Source organism: Nyctibius grandis, chromosome 3 (genome assembly GCF_013368605.1).
Source record: "Nyctibius grandis isolate bNycGra1 chromosome 3, bNycGra1.pri, whole genome shotgun sequence".
NCBI lineage: Eukaryota > Metazoa > Chordata > Aves > Nyctibiiformes > Nyctibiidae > Nyctibius > Nyctibius grandis.
In genome coordinates this window covers 11,290,111-11,317,135 of record NC_090660.1, presented here as the reverse complement: position 1 = coordinate 11,317,135, position 27,025 = coordinate 11,290,111, and the positions used below count along the sequence as shown (strand labels likewise).

The 27,025-nt window shown below is 39.0% G+C and overlaps 1 protein-coding gene across 2 annotated transcripts in view; it reads right to left on the bottom strand.

Moving 5' to 3' along the window:
* The window catches only part of CAP2 (cyclase associated actin cytoskeleton regulatory protein 2), a 69,288-nt gene that overhangs the window by 30,658 nt on the left and 11,605 nt on the right, over positions 1-27,025 (bottom strand). For both annotated transcript variants that reach the window (XM_068397247.1, XM_068397248.1), the window contains 2 exons: positions 23,270-23,370; positions 5,763-5,840 (listed from right to left, as the gene is read on the bottom strand). In XM_068397247.1, coding sequence (XP_068253348.1) covers positions 5,763-5,840; positions 23,270-23,370 — 179 coding nt within the window. The remainder of the gene's footprint in view (positions 1-5,762; positions 5,841-23,269; positions 23,371-27,025) is intronic.

Sequence of the window (27,025 nt, the reverse complement as noted above, 5' to 3'; positions counted from 1 at the left end):
GTATCATCTTCAATAATGTCTTCCTTACGGGGTGATGCTGTTCTTATTCCAAGTATAGATGTACTGGAGAAAACAAATGCAAAGAGCCTTTGCTTACTGGAACCTGGTTCTTGCACAGAACATGAACTGCTGGAGAGCTGTGCCTGGTGGTGTTGATGTGAGAGGCGTGTGATAATGCGCATCTCTTGCTCTATTTCTCTTCTGTACAGGCTGGGAGATGTAGCACTGATCATGGCCCTTCTGTATTCCCTGGATCCCTAGGTGTCTCTGGGCCTTCTTACGGCTGAGTGCGCTGCCCCTGGGGCAGAACTGAATCTCGAATGCATTTGTCTTTTCATTGCAGGGGCTATTGACCTGGGGATTTTGGCAAACACAAGTGAGGAAAGAGAAATGGTACAAGGATACCTACAGAAGTTAACTACAAGGAAGACGCTGAGGTGCTGGAGAGAGTCCAAAGAAGGGCAACGAAGCTGGTGAAGGCTCTAGAGCACAAGTCTTAGGAGGAGTGGCTGAGGGAACTGGGGCGGTTTAGTCTGGAGAAAAGGAGGCTGAGGGGAGACCTTATAGCTCTCTACAACTACGTGAAAGGAGGTTGTAGCAAGACGGATGTCTGTCTCTTCTCCCAAGTAGCAAGTGATAGGATAAGAAGAAACAGCCTCAAGTTGTGCCAAGGGAGGTTTAGATTGGATATCAGGAAAAATTTCTTCACAGAAAGGGTTGTCAGGCATTGGAACAGGCTGCCCAGGGAAGTGGTTGAGTCACCATCCCTGGAGGTATTTAAAAGATGTGCAGATGTGGTGCTTAGGGACACGGTTTAGTGGTGGATTTGGCAGTGTTAGGTTTATGGTTGGACTCCATGATTTTAAAGGTCTTTTCCAACCAAAACGATTCTATGATTCTGTGATTCTATGAGCAGAAAATATAATGAGCTTGAGGCTGGTTAAATGCAATCAAGTGCCTTTGAGACAAAATTATGAGATAACAGGTGTCAGGGGGCTATCTGGACCTGAAACTAAGAGTTTGCAACAATATCTAAAAATGAGCCTGTGAACACTGTAAGGAAGGCAGCAGGCTAGTGACTGAAAACTGTCAGTTGGTCCATCACTGCGGCTGTGACCACATGTCGCATGCAGTTGTAGGCTTGCTGATAACAGAAATATGTCAACAGTTTGGCAAGATTTCAGAGAACAGGAGGGGGGAAGGGGTTCCCTTTGTAGCTCAGGACTCTCAGGCTCTGTCTATGTCACTCTTGGCACCTTCTGTAAGTTCGGGACCTGAGGACCTTAAAAGGACTGAACCAAATTCCTCCTTAAGCTATTTCTAGATACAGAGGTGCAGGTTTGCAGCAGTCAACCAACCGAGCAGAATGGCAGCAAAACTTGGCTCAGAATCTTTTGCATAAGTAAGTAATAAATTAACGAGGTGAGGAGTATCCTGCACTTCATATTTTTGGAAACCAGTAAGGGTGATCCCAGTAAGTATGAGGAAAAGTAGTGGGAAATGGAACGACATAAGCAAGTCAAGGTAATTAGAAAACAAATCCTGCTAGGATGCAGAATAATTCATCCCAGGAGTTCTGTTGTTGAAGTACTTTAAAAATAGAAGAAAGAAAAAAAAGAGCAATCCTGCACTAACAGAGAGTAGGGAACTATAAATCTTCATCTTTGATTTCTAAATAAAAATTCTGAGTTCTTTATTAAAAGAAATTGTGACAACTATTCTACTCCTACAATAGATTTTTTGCTTGACTATAAAAAATTTAAAAGCTCAGGATTTGCTCTCATGGCTCTAAGTCTAACTTCAAATATAGTTTCTTGGGTTTCAGGGTTTTTTTCCCCTTTTCTAGGAATAAAAGGGAAAGCTCTCCTTTACCTCTCACTTTCTTCTACCCCCCTCCTCCCACCTGTGTGCAGAATCTGTGTATTTAAGCTAGGTATTTAATTGGAATGTTTGTCTGCACAATGTTAGTAATTAAATCCATGAGCTCTGGCAGTCATATGAACTCAGCATTTTTTTAAAATGAGAAATTACGTAATCATTTATAGTCTGAACTGCATCTGTCATTTAAATCCGTTTGTAGTACTTCTCACCACGAGTATGCTCATCCTGGATATGTTTATATTGATTCACAGAAAAACTTATTAACTAGTTCCCAGTATGGGATCATTCATGCCCTAAATTAACTTTTTTGAACTCTGTAAAGTGAAATGAAACAACTCATAAAGAGAAGACAGTATATAAGTTACCATTCACAAAGGATTCGGTGCAGTGACTTTGAGCAGTGATCTCATACGTTAGTATTCATGGTCATAAATTTAAAAAAAAATTGTTAAACAAATAGACTTGCTCAGGAACACTAATAACTTTTAAAATTATTATACAATAAAATAATAATGTTTCAATCAGAATTGTATTTGGCTTAGACTATGGGGAATAGAAAATCCAGATCCAAACAATTTCATAATGTTTTGTGAAGGTTTATGTTAAAATATATCTTCTGAATTGCCCAAGCAACATGTAAACAGATGGTCTCAAAATACCTTTTTAAACAACTTCTCACAGAATATAGCAATATTCTGATTTATTTTCCCTTCTCCATCTTCTCTGTACTATCTCATATATAGTAAACAATTTATAACAGACATTTTTTTGCTTTAATGCTTGAAGTTTGGCGTCAGAAAATAATATCTAGTAAGTGGATGAACTGAAGAATCCCATCTTGCTGAATGAGCCTGTATCCAGCCACCATTAGCTGGGACATACACAAACAGGAATATCAACCGGCGGTTTTGTCATGTGATCTCCTCCACTGCACATACAAATATAGAACATGACCATAAAAAGTAACAGAACATGCTCTCTGTGAAGTAATTTATTGCCGTTGATGCTAGATTGGTATGCCAGCTGGAATTACCTTCTTGGCTCCTACTATTTTCACATATACAGATAATAAAGGCTGTGCACTGCAACAGATTCCAAATGAAAAAGTATCAACATTATTAACAGGAAGCAAAACTCTGCAAAAGCAACTTCAGCAAGCTTAACTGTTTGAAAATGTTTGCTAGTGACTCATAGCAGGAGTTAAAGAGCTAAACGAATACCAGGGCTTCAACATTTTCATAGAGGGGAAAAAATATTGCTTTTTGTATGTTATACATTTATCTCTTTGCTGAGCACAAAAAAATCTAAGGATTATTATATATATAGGAGCTTTCTTTTTGTTTGAATTCCTTATTCATTAGTTTGTAAGCTGCAAGAGCTGAGCTAATTTATTTTTCCAGGGCATTTTCCCCTCCCTCTTTTTTTTTTAAAGGCACCACGTATGACATCCCAACATGACAGGAACTCAGTAAATCCCCTCAGTCTCCACACCGCTGTCTCTGAATGTCTACAAAGCTACTATGCCATAATTGCAACTCGCTGGCTCATTCACAGCTTTACATTATAAAGCAAACAGTCTAGACAGCTGAATGACAGAATTACTCTCTTTTCTCTTGCATTTATAGATATGCTGTCATCTTCATTTGCTTTTCTCTACTCTGTGCATTCTGATACACTAATGATCAGCTTTCCTGTTTGGATTCCACACTGACTCCGTGTATCTAGGCTATAAATACAACCAGAACCCAGATGACATCACATCAATAAGGTCCTGGGGGGCGGGGGGCAGGACCCCTGCTTCTTTCCTTCTCCTGGGTTAGCTGGTGATAACCAGCTTTTTCAAAATGGTTAACCAATGCGGCTTTACGACAGGATTTTTTTCCCCATTGAGACGAAGATATAAAAAGCCCAGTGCCTGGAACCATCGCTCTCTGGAGTGTAAAATACTGTTCAAGTTGCACAGAATAGGCAGCCTTCAGTTATTTTCAGGTCTGTCTATAGTATAGCTGAATGTATCGTTGCAAAAGATTTGTGGAAAAAAGAGAGAAAGAATGAACAACAACATGTGTTTGGATGCCTATAAAAAAATGTGTACCTAGCTGTCTTTATGTTAAAAAACTTAAGTAACTGGACTGGGTTTGTTCTCAGTGAGAAAGAAACTTTAGTCTTAATATTCCTGGTATTTTAACTTTGGAATGATGTGTACACACATATCAGGTAGCACTTCTTTCGTGCTAAAAGATAGTTAAATGATAAAAGTATACTTTCTTGCCTTCAACAAGTTGCAGAAATATATGCAAGCCTGATAACGTTGCAACTAAGACATACAGATACACATGGCCAGCTCTGGTGATGTTTATGACAAGGTTTTTATTACTTGTTGCTTTTCTTAATGCTTCTGTAACTGTCATTCTGGATTGCTGGAGAATCTCTTTTTACATCTATTCTTTTTTTTTTTTTTGCTTGTTTTGTTGCCATTTTTAAAATGAAAGTTTCTAAACTTTACAGTTGAAAAAATCTCAAAGCCTTCGCTTGAGGTCAGAAAGTTGTAAGGGTAAAAGTGGGGAGAAGCCATTGCCATTCTTACTTGAAAGGCAGAGAAAATCATACCGATAGCACATCAGCACAGGAGGCCAAACAGCGAGCCACAGCTTTTACTCTTACCAGAGCTGGGACAATATCAACACTTCAGAACATTACATTACATTGTGGGCCATCAGAAACTGTTCATTGGGGAATATTTTACCTATGAACATGAAGAGTTTTGTGGGCCACGGGGTGCAATTGTATTCACAGCCAATATAAATGACTGCTTGAGGCCTGTACCAATGGGAATTCTGCCTGTTCTCTGTGAGTCATGACCCACTTTTACTCTCTGAGATCAGGGACAGCTGGAAAAACAACTGATCCCTTCTTGCTTGGTCCTCTATAAATCTAAAGTTTCTCCTGGAATATCTGTGCTTTTCTTTTTTTCCCTTGAGTACCCTTGCCATTAAAACATACTGATTAGAAAAATTTTGAACTTGTGTCTCTAAGAACAACAGTGACAGCAAGTTTTCAATAATTTATACCAGTGGCAGAGAGTTCTGATTTGAAAATGTGGAGTTTAATGAATGACGGAGCAGGGAGCTAGGGGAAAAAGACAGAACTGAAGGCCGTGGAGAGACTGCAAGTGAGAACTTCATTCTCTGCACACTCCAAGAAGGAAGGTTCGAGGGTGGTCCCACAGAAGGGCTACATGATCGCTATAACCAGGAATGATATGGTGCTATTGGCCAAAACCTTGTGCCCTCTAGAAACTACAAATGAGATTTCATAACAACTCCACAGCTTCCCTGAGCTTTCTAGTTGTGACGGAGGATTTAAATAGTTGCCACTAAAACAAGTATATAAATCAACTTGATATACATTGTTTTTTCATTTTCTTGACAAAATGCTTTGCCTTCCTTCCAGAATCGGCCTAACCTGGACCTCAGCTTGGAGAATACTGAGTCTATGGGTCAGTATTGATTTTTCTCTCATTAGCTTATTCTCTGACTTCAAAGTCTGTCATATAGCCCCCGCAGGGGGCTAGGAAAAAGCCATTCTATTCCATGGCATTTCCAGCTTCCAGAGGAACACTAATCCCACTTACAGCCATAAAGTGGAAACCTCCTTTGGTTTCTTCAATGATCTTATATGTGTTAGTACAGAAAAGGTTCTTAACTCTGAACCATGGCTGTCTGATTGTTACAGCACCATGCTAATAAAACCGAAAGCAAGCCTCTAAGTGCACTGTATAAATGAAGTAACAAATAAAGGCAAATGCAGGGACTGATAACATACGGGAACAGAGCCTTTTTAACACACTGCCTCTTGAAACGCCAGGTCACTTTTCTTACCTCTTGAGGCTCTTGACATTGAGATGCTAACACCAGGAAAGATCTCTGCGCTTGGAAAGCAGAACGTACCATCTCTGCCTGTAACAAAAGGAGGAATATAAATTAAACCTTAGCCTGTAACCTCCAATACCTCTTCTTGGCAGCTCAAAGTCAAGTGTGACAGCTCAAATCTTTCTTGCTGCTTCTCATCTAAATCACAGCAACACTGACTGGAAGAAATCTATCACAGTACTGGCTTAGCTATAAATTTTTTTGAAATCTAAGGTTAAGTTCCCTATCTTCTTCAGGCAGGAAATAAAATGAGTTTATATGCAGTCTTTTGGTTATCATTTATAGGATTAGTCACAGGAGCACTTAATTTTAACACTTCAGAGAATGTCTAGGCATTTTAATGGCGATGTTTATACTCGGGTGCATGATAACAACTTATTACCGCTGAGAACGGCAACCTGCAAACTTTCTGTTGAACTGTAACTTATGCTGTAGTGATGTTTAAGAAGAGTTGAGCTTGGCATATTTGCTGAGGGACTATGCTGTAATTCATTCCTTGCCTGTGCTCTGTGAGCAGACCCTAGGATCGATGCCTGTGAGAGATGGTGGCTGAAGACTTTGGGGCAATTTCCCCCCACAGAACTCTAGAATTTGGGTTAAAGCTGCATCTGACAGCATGTTTACATGCTAACAGTGTGGATGGGAGGTAAATCTGTGTGGATGAGTAGTGACTAGGAGAAAGCACTATTGGTACAGAAAAGAACTATTCATAACTAGTCTATATTGCTAAATAAAAAACAAACCAAATGCTGTTAAGTTAATCTAATATGAATAGGTACATTTATAATCACTTTGTGAAAGGGTGGGGAAGCTCATGCTGTTTTTCCTTGGGGTTTCTTCAATCTAAAAAGCAAACAAGGAAATTTTATATACTGGCCTATGTGGATGCAACTTAAAATACCTAAAAGTCAGGAAATTTGAAGTTGTAGCAAAGTAAAACAGCCAAATTGTGTTTTTTCATCTTAAAATGTGATGGCATGAATAAAACATAATCTGTTAGGATGAAAATTACAGCAATGAAGATGGTAAAAGAGGCCCAACTTGGACAGTATTTTGGGAGAAGGGGATATTATGGTCTGACAGGCTGAGATTTGGAAGAGGGTAATCATCTCTATAAATAGATAAAGAAATAAATAATAAGGGAAATTGTATGAGCATAGGAGACCTAAATTTTCCAGACATAGACGTAAATACCATCAATAATAGCAAGGTTTAGATATTCTTAGACATCTCAGAAGACTGACTTTTGGGTACAGAAATTCATAAAACAACAAAGTGTGTGCTATTTTAATCTTAATGGTTTTTTTGTGTGAGGAGGATCTTGCAGAACAGCTGACCAAAAACTAATGTTCTAGGAGGAAATGATTATGAATGGATTCAGTTCTTCTTAAATTGCAAGATGAACAAAAATAAATCTATAGCTAAGGCTTGGTATTTTAGAATGGCAATCTTTTAGAAAATAGAAAAATCAGTGAATGAAGATGTCCGGCCTGAGGAACTTAATCATCTGAATGCAGGAAAGGATGGATTTACATGAAGACTGGAAATAATCTATGCGTGCTGTGCAGAAGGGAGAAACGGTAGGAAAGGGCTAGAGTCTCTGAATGAATAAATAACTAAAGCAAGATACTAAGAATCGGTACAAAAACCCCAAAGAGTGAGAAGAGGCCTTGATTATCAAGGAGAACTTTTTTTCAGGCATTATAAAATATAGAAGCAAAGCAATGATGGATAAAGGCCTTGTTGAACTGTATCTTGCACAGAAAAGTAAAACAAAGCCATATTTTTTTTTAGCTCCTGGAACAATAAAAAAATAATGTGATGAAGTGAGGCCATGGCAGTGACCTGAAAGGTAAGCTGGGCATGCCTACATTATTCTTGATGTATGGCTTACCTGTTGTTGAATAAATGGTTTTCCTCAATTTCAAGGAAGTTGATGTACATGAAGATATTGAAAGGATAGCTAAGGAGAATGATGATAAATCAATGGGAATTACATCATTTGAAAGGGAAGTCAAATATAGGTAGCTTAGTGTGACAAAATCATTGGGTCCACATTATCTTCATTCCAGAGTACTGAAGACACTGGCAGATGGAAGCACAAGTAGAAAATATTTTAAATATCTATCATTTGGAGATAGTACCAGATGACAGAAGTATGCAATGATGGATTGGGCAAATATGCCCATAAAGAGGGGGAAAAAGTATGTCAGGTGATTTCATGGCGGTTAGTTTTACTTCAGCACCATGCACATTTAGAATGGATTTGAAATGAATGATTAAAAACATATATGAAAATTAAAAATGGGAGAAATTACAACGGGATTATCTGTGGTTAAAATCATTACTTTTGGGGACTGTTTAGAGTTTTCAGTTTCTTAGACAAGGATGCCCAGAGAGGTTGTGGAGTCTCCTCCTCTGGAGACATTCAAAACCCGTCTGGACGCGTTCCTGTGTGATATGGTCTAGGCAATCCTGCTCCGGCAGGGGGATTGGACTAGATGATCTTTCGAGGTCCCTTCCAATCCCTAACATTCTGTGATTCTGTGATTCTGTGATAATGTGTCAGATCTAGTACATTTAGATATTATATAAAATGCTTATTGCAGGTCCTCATAGGAAACTTATACTTTAAGTGGAAATGATGCAAATCAGTATAAAAACTCTTAAACTGGATAAGAAGCTGGATAAATGGAGACAACAATAGGGTATACTACAGGTGGTGTTACTTGAGAGGAGGAAAGTAGCTAGTTGTGTTTCTCAGGGGTTAGTTTTAAGAACCATCAATATGTTTATTAGTGTCCTAAGAGCAAGCATTAGGTGTGCACTCATAAAATTCGTGGGCAACACAAAGTTAGGAGGTTTTAATATTGTTGAGAAGGACTCACTCCTCACTTGAGGAGAGTACGACACCTTTGTTGGCACAGGTAATATGAATAGGATAAAATTTAGCAGTCCTCACCTCCACCCCTTTAAAACAATGCATAATTTTGCATGTAAACACAGAACTGATTAATTGGAAATGCTGAAGACTGGAAAATGCAAGTATAAAAGCCAGGAAGGTGGCTTTGTGAAGAGCTTATGCAGTTCTACAACAGATACAGCAAAATATTTTTAGTAGAACTACAGAAGTGTTAGTACCATTGGAGAGGACCTCCTCTAGAATTCTGTGTAAAGCACTAGTCATCTGTGTTAAATAAAGATGAGCTTAAATCAGAATTGATGCAGAGAAAACCTATTTGGATGTTTAGACCAATGAGCATCTGTCACACAAAGATAAATTTTAAAAGTTTCACTTGTTTTGCATAGCAACACAGTGGCTGAGGAATATGATAATTCTTTCTCATACGTAATGTAAATAACAGAAGGAAGAAAATGGTAGTGTCAGCACATGATCACAGGTCTGTAAACTGGGTCATGAGTAATCATAGTCTCAAATTTAAAAGAAGATTTCCAACTATCCAAAAAGTGAAGTTCAGAAGGGATCTTCCAAATTCCTGCATAGAACCAGCATTATTTTAAGACAGAGCTTTAAATGCTGATTAAACAGATCATAAAACATGAGAAAAGTGCTCTTGGATTTATAAAATTAAGATTGTTTTGTGAGTTCTTGAACATATACTGCGCTGGTAGCATTAATGAGGTCTGAAAAATGTGTCTGTTTGGCACTTTGTTTACACTGCATTAAATCCATCCTTTTAGGTTCCCACTGATCACTCAGAGGCTGAGGAGGACTTTTTTCTCCACTTGGAGTACAAAATGACAACTGGTTTCTTGTCTGATTTTTCACCTCTTTCTGTTGAAGCACTGGAATTCAGTCAGAGCTGGAGACAGACTGTTGGATGATGTACACTGATGTTCCTAAAAGACTGACATTCCTTGAGTATGCCTCATACATGTGTCTTCCTCATCTGACCGATGTTAAAACTATTGTTAGATGTGGAATCAGGATGTACTTCTACTCCAGACATGTATTACTCTTTTATGTTTACTACTCCTCCTCCTCTACTGCTGAGTGTGGCCAAGGCCACTTTCTCAGAATGTCTGGGAGCTGTTTTTAAGAAATATTGTGCTATTGAGGGCACTCAAGCCATTGGTAACATTCTTTGAGTTACCTCTGGTTCATTGGAAGTGTGGCTTTTTGCCTTTTCTTATTATCCTAAATTTATTATAGGATGTTGGAAACATTCAGTGGTCAGTGGACTAGATATTGATTGCAAGGCTTGTGCTGTATGCCCAAAATCTATCCAGCCCCAAAAGCTTTTAGTTGTGTAGGGATCAGAGCACTCACATCTCTCACCTTTGAATTTAAATCTTAATCAAAGGATTGTGCTAACACAGTTTTTGCGTTTTCCAAGCAGAACTTTATAAGATTCTGCCGCAGTTACTTCCTTCTTTCTCCAACAGCATTAAAAATGGCTTTCTGAGTTTTACTATTCCCGAGCAGGCAGTAGTTCTTTCCATGCATCCTATCAAAGTAATAGAAGAGCTGCTTCTCATTAAGAATGCATTAGTTCAGTGTATCACCATTCCAATTCTTTCTTGTAGTCTTTGAAATGTGGCACTTCATTGCTACCTCCTTCTATTAAGCAGGCAGGCTGTCTATTAAGCAGACAGCACTGTTTTTTATAGGGAGGTGACTCTTTCATTAGACCCCCATATCCAGTGAAGACTAATGAGTGAAAATGGACTGGAGGGAATTTTTCTCAACAACTTGTGTGGCTCAGCCAGAAGATTGCCACGGAACAAATCAGTTGAAACTCTTTCAGTTATAATGAATGACAGTAATGAAGCCTGAGTGTCAAAAATCCACGGGAATCATGAGTAAATTTATCAGAGCAGACTAGACCACAAACTTGCACACATCTATCTGCAGATAGAAATGGGCATATTTTGGAGCAACAGATAATTGACATCTAAAAACTTCAGGTAATCCTTTTGGCATTCTTGGGATTATGCATGGACATGGCAATCATCAGACAGATTCCTCAGCTGAGGTGAATATTTTGAAGGAATTAAGCTCCTCAAAGCATTTCCTACTTTACTTTTAGCAGTTTGTTCTAGAGGCTGGAGGAGACGGCTGTGACCGTGGACCTGAACGTCAGGACCCTGTGGCGTTCCATTCACAACCTCAGTTTCCCCATCAGTAAAGTGTGGAATAAGGTGTCTTAATCCTTTACCTCAGGTGTGTTTGATAGCTGATTTACATGATTGATATGGTTGGAAGAGCTGAAGTCTGACACATATGCAACGTCAGCCCAGTTCCACGCCTGTTGAAACCTGTGGCTGACTACAGTGAGTGACCTCTCTGTTGCCATCGCAGTAACAGCATAGACAGGCCTCTTTACAGTTAATCCTGCAGAAGTTAATGGAGTAATCATACATATTTAGAAATAATATTTTTAATAGCAACTGGTTTAACCTTCTCTGTCACAATACAATGCCAACTTGTGATATTTCCCAGAAGCCACTGCTTGAAAAATTGCCAGGGGCTCTGTGAGGGCTGTCTAATGGTGACAATGCTTCTGACCTATTTGAAGTAGTGTGAGTACAGATTCCACCCAAACTTGCACTGTTTCAGACTGAGTAGACATAGATGCACTGAACCTGAAGCTTAAACTACCAATTTGCTTTGGCAAAGTTCTGTTCTCCAGAGCAGATGTGATTTTAGGATCTCTCTCTTTCTCATTTTAAATGTTTTATTCAATCTAAGTTGCCCATCACTATGGTATCCAAGCACTAATAAATATAAATATTATTTATGTGACAACAGTTTGGCAAACTACAAGAAGAAACAGGCACATGCACTCAGATCTCAGGTTACAAGTAAATTCAGTCTTTGAAAAAAAATTATAAAACTGAACAGAAGTAGGAGAAACAAACAAAGGATTTCCTAATGAAATTTAGTCAAGAAAATAACCCTATTGACCTGATAATATTAAATTTGTCAAACATTATTATATTTAAAGATGTATTTCCTCAGAGTCATAGCACTGAAAAGCATAATGTAAATATCAGAATCCACTGGACTTCTGTTGTTGGAGAATAATACACATCTGCGTGTATATACATGCTAACATTAACAGTGATAATTTGCAAATCAAAATACAGATCTATATACATTTTGGATTTCTACAATATAATGAATGACTTTATTCTGAAACAAAATAGTAAAGAGGACATGAGGGAAAAGAATTGGGATTTAGTGGCACAGAGTTCTAATTGTAGTTTCTGCAGAAATAATATTGGGTCCTTTGGGTCTAGCAAAAGACACAATGACTGACAGCAAATGACAACTACAGATGGAGCTTCACTGTTATGAGCAAAGACCCCAGTCTTTCTCTAAAAGGGACAGTACGGCGAGAGGAAGAGAAAGTTTGTCTTTTACATTCTGCTTTCAAGAGCCTCTTCAAAGTGAAGTGGTGAAGTGGCTGGTGGCTTGAAGGGAGAAGCAAGAGATGGAAAAAGAATGGAGTTTAGATTAAGTATGGGGCTGCCATAGAAACTATCCAGGCCAGCTGAAGAGACAGTATTTATTTTGTACAGCTAATCGGTTGATAGAGATTTTTAAAAAACTGGGCCAAATGCTGAAGAGTCAGTGGCAGTTCTCCAAACAGAGCACTTTTTATACTGGAAAAGGAAAAGGAAAGAAAGAAAAAAGTGACACCTTTCTCTTACTGGTCCATGCAGAAAACAGGGTTGAAATTTCAGTCAAAACTGAAGTCAATAGGAGATTTGCCACTGATGTTGACGGAGCCAGACACCACTCCAGATATTTTATTTTCTATTTTCAGACAGATATATTTGACTACCACCAATGAGCTGTCCTCTATTAGTGGTTTTTTTTAGTGTTTTTCAGCCTCCATGGCTATGTCTATATTAGGGAATTTTTGCTAAAATTTCTCAGCATTGCTACTGCCTGTCCAGTACCAATCTAAGGTTATATCAGTGCTGGTCCCTCTGGCTGTTTATATCTGCCAGTGTATTAAACACTGTGTCATGTAACTGTGCACAGTGCTAGCCAATATTACTTATTTGTTGTTTCAGAGTAGCATCTGTATCTAGGTTCTTTAAGTTTACCTTTTAGTAAGCTTGACTGTGACTTAAACCACTCAGAGCTCTAACCTCTGGTGGAGCTCAAACCATATTGGTCTTAAAGATCTTTCAGCGCTGATGACATAAGACAGATGGATAGAATTGTTTGGGGTAAATCGTTGCTGCCATTTTATTTCTCTGTATGAAACACGAACTGTACAGATGTACTGGAGTAAAGGGGTATTTAAAGCTACAACAGTTGCTTTTACATTAATTACAAAATTACTGCCTTGGATAAAGAATATACAGGTTCTGCATCTTTTGCACCAATAAAATTTGCCCCAATGTTCCAGAATTTCCTCTAAGCTCTCCCAGTTTTGAATGACATGAATTGTTCTGATTGATCTCAAGGGATTGTTAACTTTAAAACCTAATGAATACTATTTAAATGTCAGCTTTGTTAAATAATTAATTATTAATCTTGGTAGCAGAAGCAGCCAGTTGTTTTGTTCGGCTGTCACTGTTTCAAACAGATACAAGTATTTGACTGCAGGGCTATTGTGGCTACTGATTACCGCCAAGTGAAGCAGTAGATCATATTCTCCCAAAACATCTCTAATAACCTCCACCCACCAGAGAAGAAGAGCAAGTCCAGACCAAAGTTCTTGACTAGCTGATGCTCTCCTAAAGCTCAGGCTGCTTTTGTGTCTCCCAGATTCACAAATTATTCATGAATCTCTTTTACAACAGCCAAAAATCTGCAGCTCTCTTGCCCTCTGTTCATTTCAACTTTTACATGGAAGTTCCAAAACCAGATGTAGTGTATTGATAGGGATTCCAGAAGATTAAGCATAGAAAAATACTGAGAATTGTGTGCAAAAATAAATAGTACACACATTACCGAAGATGTGGTCTATATTCAGAATAAAGATTTTTTTTTTTTTCAATACCTTTCTTTTCTGAACAGTTTTGAAAATGTTCAAGAATTCAGGTTTGCCATTTACAGTGCAGACTGCTGTCTTCTGCAAAGAGTCAGTCACCTGCTGGAGATTTCAAAGCGGTCTCATTGTACAGCATCCAGTCATGGATCTACATTTAAAGGCCTCCACATCAGTAGAAGTAAAAGATGCTATTGGCACATTGCGACACCTGATCTTCCAGTTCCTGGTGCTTATCTATAGACTGGACATCCCCAAAATTGATTGTTAGCTGTGCGGAATTTGTGTTGTCATGTTCTGCCTTTATAATGTGTGACTAGTGATAATCACAGAAACACACAGCTGATAAAAATAGCCAAACATTTTAAGAACAAACACGAAAACATCATGAGAACAAATGGCTTCTCTACAGTGCAGAGGATACATCACTGAAATCTATACCAAGCCACCACCGTTGGTTGGAGCTTCTAATAATCAAAGACTGTCATAGTATATTTAATGAGTTTTAGAGAATGAGTAACAGCAAATAGTAATCAGTTGGGTTTGACTTGCCTCCAATTTGTCCCCAGGACTCCTGAGTTGAAAGGCTAACACTGGAAAAGAATGACAACTCAGAAAAGTATGTAATTTTCCAGGGGGAATTAATTTAACTAATGACATTACGGAAATATCCTTTGTATCACATGTCAAAGGTTATGCCATGACAAAGTTGTAATTGTTTTGGAATCAGTATTAGGGAGACTAGATAGAAAGCACCCCAACCTGCACAGGCATTTACGGAAGTTAGCCATGATCTTCCTGAGAAAGCTCTTATAGCTCTTCATCCTGACTAGCCTGCAAAAGCAAGCAGGTTTCTCAAAGAGAGGTGGGAAAGGAAAACCAGCCCACTTCAGGATTTCATTAAAAAACAGAAACTGTGGAACGTTAAAGTTTCACAGACTTCCGAAGCTTTTACTTTCTACTGTTACTTGGAGCTACATTCTGTATCTCTGAAAGCGTGCATTATTTCCTTAAATAAATAGGAACCACATACAATGTACCGAATAGATGGACTCCAAACTGTGGCTATTACGAAGATCAGCCATTTTTTAAATTCAGGTTCCTTTTTTTTCTGATGGACATCTGAGTTCAGAATTCTTTGGAGGGCCTGGTTGCCTGTGTCGAGGAGTTATTTGTGGAGAGACCGCATTTGCCTGAAGAAAGGCAAACCCACATTTCCTACATGGAACAGACACTGTAAACCAGCGCATCAGACAACTACAGAGATCTCAGGGACCTGCAGGTCTCATTGTCATCTGTACAAACGCGCTTTTGCCTGCACTGGCTGCAGGTACTCCAGTTATTTCTCTGATGGGCTGTTTTGCCTGAGGTCTGCTGCTAAGCAGTCCCACTCTGTATCCCCAGTTATTCCCACAGAAGCTCTTCTCAGTGAAGGTCCAAATCCATGCTGAGGAAATTTCAGAAAAGTCTTTAGGATTTCACGGGCTTTAGGATGTCGTTCATGTGTCCTTGATTTAACAAATACAAGTTCTAGGAACTTCAGATGCTTATCTCTGTAAATCAAAAAGGTTACAGCACTTGTTGAGGTATCACTTCATATTCTTTTAGCAGTGTTCACTGGGGACCCTACTGAGGAGCTGATTTCTTGACCTTCTGTGTCTGACAAACAACAAATTCCCTGATATAAAGACTGGAGAACCACCCATTTCTAAGAAATTGCACTGTCTTTAGAGAGAGAGCTTAGATAAATAGGTTTTTATATTGAAATGACTTTGTGTATGTTCTGCCTCTCACACACTTCAGGACAACTGGTGACAGTGCCCACCTCATTCTGCAAGTAGTCCCACTGAGCTCCCTGAAAGCAACTCAAAGGCTAGAAGTGCCAGAATCTGTCTCCTTGTAACTCCACTTCCACTTTTAACAACTTCGAAGAATTCCAGACCCCAACCAAAATACGCTAACATGGAAGGAAGTCAAAGCTTAAAGCTGACACATCTATAATGATATTTAAGGTTTCTTCCCACCTGAACTTTGTTTTCCTTTTCAGAAGCGCTAAATACCAAAAGCCCACACCTACTTGGAGAGGGGGCCTCATCCTCTCTCAAAGGCAAGGTAGTTATCTACATGCACAGTGCTGTGACTGAAAAGCAGATCGGACCTGAGGTGGTATTAAAACAACAAGAAAGAAATACTTCAGCCTCAAAGATCTACTTCAAGATCCTAAACCAATCTTTTTATTATAGCTTTGGGATTTAGAATAAAACATACAATTAAACTTATGAAACAAAATAGCAAAAGTTAAACTGCTTTGCAGTTCAGATTATGGAAATATATAGCTCTATTTCGGGATGTCAGCAGACTAACGGAAGTCAGCAGTGACAGTGACATGGTTTAATCTATCCTAATGGACTCATCAATATTCAGAAATCTGGCCATATTGATCATGCAATTCATACTGGATAAAAAGAGGCAATACACATTTGTGGCCACATTCCTGACATCACTCCCGACAGCACTCACAGCTTATTTAAAACAACATTCAAACCGCGCATTGGTTTCCCTTGTGGCTTAATTCTCATTATTCACTGAACTCCTTTTTACTAGAAACTGACTGAAGAGCCAGATTCTGAGCTCATTGTTTGTTTTTTTGCTGACTACAATGAACAGCCTTCTCAGTTTCCAAGCCCAGCATTTCTATACACTCAAAACAGTTGCAACCACCAACTAACAAAATAAAAGCAGGTCACGGATGGGGAGGCAGGATGAGTGAAAAGAGTGTGCACGTGCTTTTCAGAAAGAATGAGACTGAAAATTAATAAAAGACTTGCTCATAGCCTGTAGCAACAAATGACATCAACCAAGCATGGGAGATGTGTGTCTCAAAATAGAAAAAAATGAAAAAAAGAACATGCATGGATATATATTTCTCATCTTGAAATAAACAGGCTTAAATAATGTTACCACTCCAACTTGAAAAATCATAATTCTTCGCAAGAGCAATAAGAACCATGAGCACTGGTGCCAGTAAAGAGAGTTTTCAGTCACAAGAGGTTCATGCTGATGACAAAAGCAGGGATACTGTCTCTGTGCTCCTCTGTCTTGGTTTTCCTGATGGATCAAGACAGGTTTAATCTGCCAGTGGTTCACTGGAAATTACTGCTGTAAGAACCACAGACCTGACTGTTCCGAGGTTGAGTGCCTGAAATGACTGCCACCTATGCCCACCCAATCCTGGTTTGCTTTGAATCAGAGAGAAAAGTAAAAGTCTGACTACCTTATCAAGGCTTCCTCATGGACCTCAGATGTGTGCCAACTCCGTGTCTCCAATCCTCCTTAATAAGTTTTTCCCTACCTTACACTGGCAAGTGTCCTACGCCATGACTTTGCAACAGGCTCATTGAGATGCTCTCACACTGTGTTTGTGGCTATGAGTGCAGCTGGTCCACACACTAAATCCACCTGTCATTTAGCTAGCTAATTTAGCCATGTAATTTTATCACCTTATGATTTTTCGTTAAGTTGATGCAGTGGTTTTCAACCTATGGGGCACTTACGCCCCTAGGTCTATACACTGCTTCTCCTGGAAAACCACCAAGAAAAACAGGTTTCCTGGCAGTAGACTCAAATTTGCTCTTAAAGGGCTTCAATGAAAAATTTGTAGAGGATAGCAAAATTAGCATGAGCTAGAGCATATGATCAGTTCTGATTTAGACTTCAAATGGCTGAAAATATAAAGTATGCCTTGATTAATTGCTCCAATCATTAATTAAATTAATTGGTAAAACATAGACCTTAAATCTAGTCTGAACACTGGGTATTATTCTGAATTCATCTGGTCAATTAAAGAGCCCTTCACTATCAGAATATTTTTCATATGAGCAAGTTACCTATTAACATTTTCTTGGGCAAACGTGATGGAGTTTTCTTCGGTTTCCCATTGCATGTAACATTTCCTACTCAAATCATTCTGATAACTTTTTCCTGGCATCCTCTGGAGATAAGAAAATCCCACTGTACTGGGTAACCACATACAGACATAATCCCTGCTTTTAGGGGCCAACATCTTTAGACCCTTACCCAAAAAATGGTCCCTGATCAACTGCACTACTTTGAAATCAACATAGCTACTTACGGGTTTAGTCAGGAACTACTCCATATGCAAAGAAGCCCCATGAAAACAGGTTATGAAGAACTGTTGACAGCCTTGACTGCGTTTCTGATTTCTTATGTTTCTGACTGAGGGAATGCCATATGGAACATTCTCATTATATATTCCCACCACCACCCCCTAAATTTACAGGTGCATGTTTCTCATGGCAGCAATACACAACTAAATGCCCAGTGTTGGCCACCATAGCATGTATTTTTCAATAGAGTCTATTTGACTTTTGTCTCTTCCTTGCCTTTTTAAGTAAGAAAAAAAGCAAGTGGTATTTACTGCAATGTCAGTGTCAAGAAACTAACAGCCTGATCCAGCTCCCATCAAAACTAATGGAAAAACTCCCCCTGTTTCAGGGGGTGTTGGTCTAGACTCTCAATGGAGAGGTTCTTCATGCTCAAGAGCCATCTTTATTCCCAACCAGGTGTCTTACAGTCAGACAGGTGCAACCACATCTGCACACCACTGCACCTGACCCAATAAATCCTGCTTCTTTTGAAAGCCAGATCCAATCCCTAGGCCACGAGTGAAGTCGTCCTTTCAAACAGAGCAATCAAAAGTTGTAAAGCTCCTGAAAATTATACTTCTGGATTAGCCACTTGGCTACATTGTGTATATTGCATTTCCACCTTTCTTGTCATATTAAAGGGAACATTCTTTATTGCTTATGTTATGAAGTATCTTGTAGTACACACACGGGGTGAGAAATATAGCTGAATTAGCATTACAAAATCAACTGTACTACTGATAGATTTCCAAGGTTGCTTTTTTGGTTGATGATTATTTGGGTTTTTTCACTTTTGGTGGGTAGCAGTACTGTTTTCTACACTTAGTCTCTTTCTTTCAGCTGAGTGCATTTTGTACACTATAAAAAACATTTGTCTTTTTATTCTTTTTAATGTATTCTGATTTTCCCAGTCCTGCGGTAGCTACTTGGTTTGGTGTTTATTTCATGTAGCAGAAAATACCTATCACAGAAATGCAAAGGCAGCCGACAGCAAGCTTCTCTTTGGGCATGTTGACATCATCCTCCTCTCTGAGCTCTAATTCAACTTCCAACACAATGCCTAAAACCGCACAGCCTCTGGGCACAAAAGATGAACGCGAGAGTACACTTGTGCATTCTGTTGCCCTGTAAGCAAATTGCCTTGTTAATGAGGAATCAGTCAGATAATGGGTTTGATAGTCTGTGTTTAAATTAGGTAAGATAAAGTGCAAAAGTGTTTTTTGGTGTATCACAGACAGCAGCACATCCTATTCAAAGTTCAGGGCTATGAAAGTCATTGACTAATTCTTCAACATCTCTCACAAGAAAAGACAAGATACAGCTATTTTGTGTGTAATAACTATTCTTTGGAAAAAATGAGGAAGCCAGGATTTTTTAACTTCACTCACAGGCCAAATCAGAGCTGCAGTTTGCAAAGTGCATATATACTTCATAAAAGATAACTCCTCCTTTCAGTTGTCTGTCTGTATTTACATGGACTATGCCTGGAAGGAGGAGAGGAGAATGCCATTGCTTTCATGTAATAGACAAGGAAAAGAATCTCTGGGTATGTGTATACAAACAATGTTTGTGGGGTGAACATTGCTTCCCCTGCTCATGACGATAACAAAGCAGTGCATGCATACAGAGAACCCTCGCAGACTGGAGAACTGTGAATTGCTGCTTCGTGCTATCTTGTTTGAGTAGTCATACATGTAATGAATTGTATCTAAACTCTCTCCCAATAAGTAGCAAGCTAACCAACAGCCTTTTTATTTCTGAATGCTGCAAACCCACAGTGTAGTTGATTGTCTGTCTGAGCTCTGCATTTCAGCAGCTGGAAGTTGATGGAAGAGAGGGGAAAAGGAATCTGTATTTCTATAGTTTTCCTTTCCAAGCTAAATAGCTGGGTTGAGAGAAGAGGGAACATAACTGAATCACTCAGACAATCTGTTCTTTCAACTGGTGGGGTTGGGAGGTTAAAAGATTTTTACAAATAAACAATAAAAAAAAGGCAAGTATTAGTTTATGTGTTTGACAGGAAGGCTGTAATTCTGCTCTGCTCTGTACCACATAAAATGCTAAAATATGGAAATTTTATGTTATCTGTCCTTCTTTTGTCGAACTAGTACATTCTCTTCTTATCATTATGTCTCATCTGGTACATTATTCAAACTCAAGCCAAAGTATTCCACCACTTGAGATAATCATATAAACAAAAACAATGTGAAGAAGCTCATAATAAACACATCACAAAAATCTGCTTCTTGGCCTTCTAAAATCTTGCTTGCTTTGCTTTGACAGGCCAAAGAGCACATCAAACCTGCTTGACCGGCTTCCTCACTGGGACACAATCTGAAGGTAGACTGTGCCTTCCACAGGCAGCTCTTTGTCATCCTCAGCACATTTTCTGTAGTGGTGGATGCATCTGGGCAAAGCGATGGGACTCATGTCTCTGTGATCCAGCAGTCTGCCAGTGCTATCCCGTCGGCTGGGCATAAGAGAACTGCCTACGCTGTAGACCCACAGCCTATTTTATACTGCTTTTGCATTTCCCTCATTCTGACAGAAGAATGGTTCAGTGTTGGCACACATGGTGAATCAGCTTCAGGGCTGTTATAACCTGTAATAGTTGGTGACAGCCTCCAAGACACTGGTATGTCAGGCCAAAGACAGCTGGTTGGCAGCAGTCCTGGCCATACTCACTCTTTCACTGACTTCACATGCTCTATAGTTATGACATGGACAGCAGAAAGCGGTTTCATAAACCACTGTGCCTGTAGGGAACTCTGTGTTTCATAGAAATATCCATATAATCACCAGATTTTTATTCCACAGTGACAAGACAGGAAAGGGATCTCATCTTAGCCATTTAGGACAATTTGTTTTAAATAGACAAAGTAAAAACCCTAGCCATTCTCTCTGTCTTTTAAAAAGGAGTTAGTTTCTTTAATGCAGTTGACCTCAGAGATTCACCACTGCATGTACTGTAATTTGAATGAGAAATACACTGCTCTCAAGATTGAGTCTAAGCAGAACTCTCCTTTGATAAACTAATCTTTGTAAAATCCATCATGCTGCTGTGTTTAACAGAGCCAGGAGCTAGCTATTAGTTCTCTTCTTTATTTTGTTCTCTTTCAACAGACTATTTAGAGTACAGCATGCTGAAAAAATAGGAATGGAGCTCCCCAACAGATATTAGTTATGGCTGTATTCTTCCTTTACCCAGAAACACAAACCACACAATCCTTACAGCAATCAGCACGAAACACATCATGTTAAATCCCTCATTTCTTTAGCATAATATGCAGTCTCTCTTTCTCTCGTATTACCATTCTGGTCAGTCAGGTATGTGAGGTTTTTCTAGGCAACAGGTGGTTTTTGAAATAAAATACAACCTTCCCTTCAGCTCATTATGTGAAAGAGACAGCAGCTGCAAGTATAATGCTGAGGACATATGGTCTATAAGACACGCAGAAGAAAAATACTCCTTGTTCCACTTGTTAAGGTAAAGCACAGATGTTGCTTCAGTGATAAGCATGAGCATAAGGCAACCACAGTCTGCTTCATGTTGTGAATTCAGAATCTAAGATTTCAGAATATTTAGTAGGCTTCAATCAGAATCACCGGTTTCTTTATGTAAGGGAAAGTTGTTTATGTCTAATCTCATAATCCTAACAAATAGTGCTTATCACAGTCTGCTTTACACTATCATCAACAATATGCTAGGAAATATCCACAGACTTGGCAGATAAATTATTAATAATCTTTTATATGGACTCAATTATGAGTATCAGATAGTGACAAATGCATAAAGTAATACACTTACTGATTTAAATATTTACAGATACTGTATATTAAAAAGGTTTTAGTCATTTAGAATGTTAAATGCAATTTTTTTTCCCTGCTTAATGTTGATACTAAGGCTATTTCTGTATCTCTCAGATCTAGACTGTTGAGAAATCAACTGCAAAATAACGGTATCTCATGAATGTAATGACCAAAGCTAGAACCGACCCTTTCCAGGGAGCAATTCTCTGCTCAGTTAGGTTGATAATTCCCACTCAGTTTATTAATTTTTCCCTGATTTCTTTCAAGAACAAAGTACATATATTGTAGCTTATAGTATAACTGTTAAGGTGAAAAGGCTTTTTCAAACAAAAAGGAAGTGCAGCATTTCCTTTGAAACACAAAGATCCTCTAGAATTGCCTGATCTCCTTACTCCCTCCAGTTTTCTAGGCCTAACTAGGTCAGAAACTCTACCCTACCAACAAGAACACATAACACCACAGAGAAAACACCATTCATAGAATGATCCCAGAGCTCTTGCTCTGTGAGTAGTCTGGTTACTTTGGCTGTCTTGCAAAATATTTATGCTGGCCTTGCAGCATAAGTCCCAGTAGATTGTAGGAGTGCGTGTTTTTCTGGCTACAGTGTTTGTTATGTAGAGCAGCAGCTGCAATGGATTGGGAAATGTACACCTGGAGAAAGGCCTGATGGCATGGATCTACTAGAAGAAGTCAAAAGCTTCACACTCCTTCAGATCCAGCTCAAACTGACCCTGGTTCTTTTGTTCATGGTTTTTTTTTTGCGAAATTTATATTGGTAAGCTGTTGGTAAGATGAGTCCATCCTTTTTGTCATTCTATCACCACCAGTTTTAGAGAAGACGGGCTTGAAAAATAAAATAAAATGAAACAAACAAGCTCTGATCACAAAATATTATAAGGTTACAAAATCATTTCATAATGAAAATTATAGCATAGTACTTCCTTGCTGTGACATATGTGGTAAAAAAAGGTCATTTAAATGTCTGACATGCTTATTTTTTAGTTTGCTATGTTGTTCCAAAAGAAAGAGATGTGACTAATAAAAACAAGCAATCAAAAGAACAGAATCTCTACATTAACAGGAATGATGACACATGTGCCTAGAAGACAACCACAAGAAGTTACCACTGCTTGGACCCACCTATTGTTTGCTACTCATTTGTTGACTCGTGTTCTTAATTGTGTTCCTGTCCTGCAAAGGGCTTAGCAGCCAAGAAGACAATTCAAATTGCTTGCGACTGAGAATATTTATATATTTTGCATACTGTGGTCTTCAACCTTTGGTGCTGTAGAAGGGGAGCAGTCACTACTTATGAATCCATACAGCCTTTTACCCTTCCTGAACCAACTGTCCTCAGTGTGTTATGCCAGGTTATTACTACTACAAGAACTAATAATTCAGAGTACTGCTATTAAAATTCTCCTCTACTCGGCAGTCAAGGCTGATCACACAGATTCCAAGACTTGTACGCTTATATCATGGGGAGAAAATTTGAGTAAATACTCACATGTGTCTTCACGTCACCTTCAAGAATCTTGCTGTACCTGAGAAACTCGGCAACACTTCCATTCAGCAGCCTATCGAAGGCTTCAACATATGGTGCTATGCCTATAGAAGAAAAGCATTCCATTATAATGGGTTCATAAAGCACATAATGCATAGGACATTCCTTTGCAGAAGATGGAGGAGAAATACCATAGAAACGGGGGAATTGGCTGCAACTTAATTTCTGCCATACTCATTGATTTGTGAAATCAGTAAAAAAGGATGTAAAATGATTTCTTCCTAGCTAGAAAGAAAAAAACCCTGCTCTTGGTAAAATCTGGCTAGGAACATGAAGAGAACTTACTCTGTACAATGTAGTGGGAAGCCTCTTTTGTCTTAAAATAACAGGTGCTAAAATAAATATTTCTCAGCCCTTCAAAGGCCTAGTGCCCTGATAAGTGTGATTGTCCTAACAAAATTCTACTGTTGTACATAAACCAAATATTATTCCCTATAAAGGATCTGCACTGTACTGAGCAACTATTTTTATATCACCCACCCATTCCTGAAGATCTCTGATGGCTTTTAATAGCAAGCAATCCAATTTCCAGCAGGAAAGAGTCTTTAGAATGGGTTGGCAGTGGATTTATGCAGTGAGATGTGGCTTTGTAATCTCCTTATGTTGTTGTCTGACCTTGCAAAACTGTCACTGGATAAAGAAAACTCAAACGAGTCTTCTAGATGACACATCCCATTGACTATATATATGCTATACATTCTAACAGAGGAATAAAAATGCTATTTTTTATATGGTCTACAGAGCATTTTCCTGATAAAGTGGACAATCAGAAAATGCAGATGAGACTCAGTTTCCTATGCACCTGGTTTCTAAATGGCTTTATGTGGTACCTTTTAAGACAGTAAAAGTAATCTTTCGTTGGATGCTTTCCAGACCTCCCTTTACTCCCTGACATATCCTCATGTCTTGTCTATGCCTCAGAACCTTTGCCAGGTCCAGCATGAGCGATGCATGTGTGAATTTATGGCATCTGTAGGATCTGAGAGACCAAGGTTAAAATTCTTCCCAGACTCTCTCCCTCATTAACGAAGCCTGAAGATTGCTCTGAAGAGGTACCAGGCTTTCCCCAGAGAGTTTGCTGTAACCTTTTGGCACTATATGACAATTGTGTCCAAATTCATAATCTTGAAAGCCCTTTTTATTCCACAAGAGTCATCTGGCTCCTCGACAGAAAAAAAGAAGGGCTCTGGCAATTGGAGTTTGCAATGGTCTGTGTGAAAAAAAAAATGTAGTTAGTCAGCTAGGCAGGATTTCAAGGCTCCTTTTGTTCTCTTGATGTCACTCACCTTTAATTCTGAGGAATTTCTGGGCTTTCTTCCATATTAAGTGTTTGTGTGTAAACCCCTCAAATGGCCTAGTGTACAAAAGGTTGTAGTTGTGGAGAAGCTTTCCAAAGCCCATTTATGTTCTTTGTCAAAATCTGTGTATGTCTCCAAGAGAATCATTGTAACCTTTTGCTTTAGAGTAGAGTTTTAAATAGCAGTTCACTAAATGGCAATTGTCCTATGCAAAACTAGAAAGCAACTACGCTATTTTTTACTATTGAATACAGCTAACTCCCAGGAGCATTTACTAGAATATGCTGTGGCCCGTGCAGAGCAATTGAATGATTTGTTTGCAATCCTGCCGTTGTAATGCCATTTTAATAAAACAGTAAAGGTACAGTTCTCCCATCCTCCCCATTATTTTTCTGTTTCTGAAAAAGTATTAATTGAAAAGTCAAGGTTATTTTTTGTAATAATTCTAATTATGGAATGGTCTTTTAGAGGAGGGGGCCATGGCAGAAGAAAGCAATCTATCTCCATTTCCACTAGAGACTTAAAATGGTCACACTCTGGCTGAGTGTCAGTTTTAAAAGAGAAAAAGAAAAAGAGACCTGTTCTGTAAGACTATCAACTCTGCAGTTGCTGTAGAGGTTATGTGAACCTCTGCAGAAGCACAGTAACACAGGCATACAGAATGATGGTTGTGGCACTATATGCTCATCAGTCTCCCGAACTGAAGAACCGGTACAGTCTTTCCAAACCGCATCAGCAAAAGCTCATTCCTGAGTCCCCGTATGAGACAGCTCTGCCTGGAGACATGGCACAGGCTGGCACGTGCCCCATGGTGCTGCTCATCTTGGCTTCTTACTGGAGTCTCCTAGTGGGTGCATTTTATAATCTCACTCCACCAAGGTTTGTTAGTTGGTTTCTTCTTGGGATCTGCTGGGGTTTTAACGCTCTGCTTCCCTGGGGGGTGAATCTTTTCACCTGATTGAGCTCTTAGGTTAGGCAAAGGATATAGCAATTTTCATGGAAGTACCTCAGATGGTGAGTTCATCTCCTGAAAGCAGCCCTGGTTCTGCAATACTGAGCTCTGGATTACTATAGAGATTCACCTAACTGGATTCGTTATAGGATTGAAGCCTGTATTTTTTAAAAGTGTAGATTCCCTAGTAGTGATTGATTTATTTGTCAGTTTGTACACGGATCGTGTTTCTCTATGACTTTGCAACAGTTGACTAGATGTCTAGGTTTTCTCTGGTCTGTACGCATTTTATTACTGAAGCCTACTGTGACTGGCTAACTCATCTGCTGTGGAAGCCTGCTGGAAGACGCTCCCTTCCTGCCATAGAAACACGCTGTCCTCAGTCAGCTGCTCCACAGCAGCTGCCAGTGTGCAGGGCCATGGCATACGTGACTGTGGGGAAGGTCCCTCGCATGTGTTGCCGGGTAAGGGCTGGCACACAGGGACAATAAAGCAGCTGACGTACAGTGACTTGCTTCTGTGTCAGTAAGGAAGCTGCCTGCGACTTTCTGCTTGTTCTGCAGCTTCTGTACAGCGACTGAGTCCATGCTAGGATGTGCTCTTCTCTGGAGAATGCAGGAAAGGGCCAAGGAATGCAGAAAGCAAAGGATGTAAAGCTAGTAAAGGGATATATGTCGGGGTTCTGGATGAAAAAGCAAGCTCTGGAGAAAGGAAAGGGCACCTCTATTTAATCAACATTAGAACTGCCGCATTTATAAGGTTATTTAACCTGTAAATTTTAGGAACAACAAAAAAAAATCAAGGAATGAAAAAATATGATTTGGTGATACGATGTGAATAAAGGAAGATAGACTTTTTTGGTGTATTCTCCAATGCAGTGCTTTGGAGATCCACTTGAGAAGGGAGAGCTCTACAGATAACAGAAGGTGGCCATGGATGTGTGGCAGCGCTTAGTGAGCAAATGCTTATGAACAAACTCATATTTGATTAAGGATATTAAACAATTAAATGAAGTAGGTCTGCACTGTGAAATTCAGAGAGCTGGCAAATAAACTCAGTGTTTGTATTGCTGATTTCTTTAGGAATATTTATGCCGTAAATGTTGGGGATGTCTCATTTCTGCTAATTTGGCTTGAGCAGACATTTTTATCCGGTGAGTTATCTACAACAATATAAATGCTAAAATGAAAAGAGCGATAAAGCTTGAAATATGGACAGTATATTTAAGAGATTAGCCAAATCTTTAAGAGACTAGCCAAAGCTGAATTTTCTAGGCTATATTAATTTAGAATTATGTGTACAACTAAGCTTGTCACATGACATTTTTAAATTCATTTTTAAAAATACTACTTTCTTTTGATACAGAATTCATAAGGGGTGGGATTGCACTCCCTCTTAGAAGACAAACACATGATCTACTTGCAATTTTTTAATAACAGAGAGATGGTA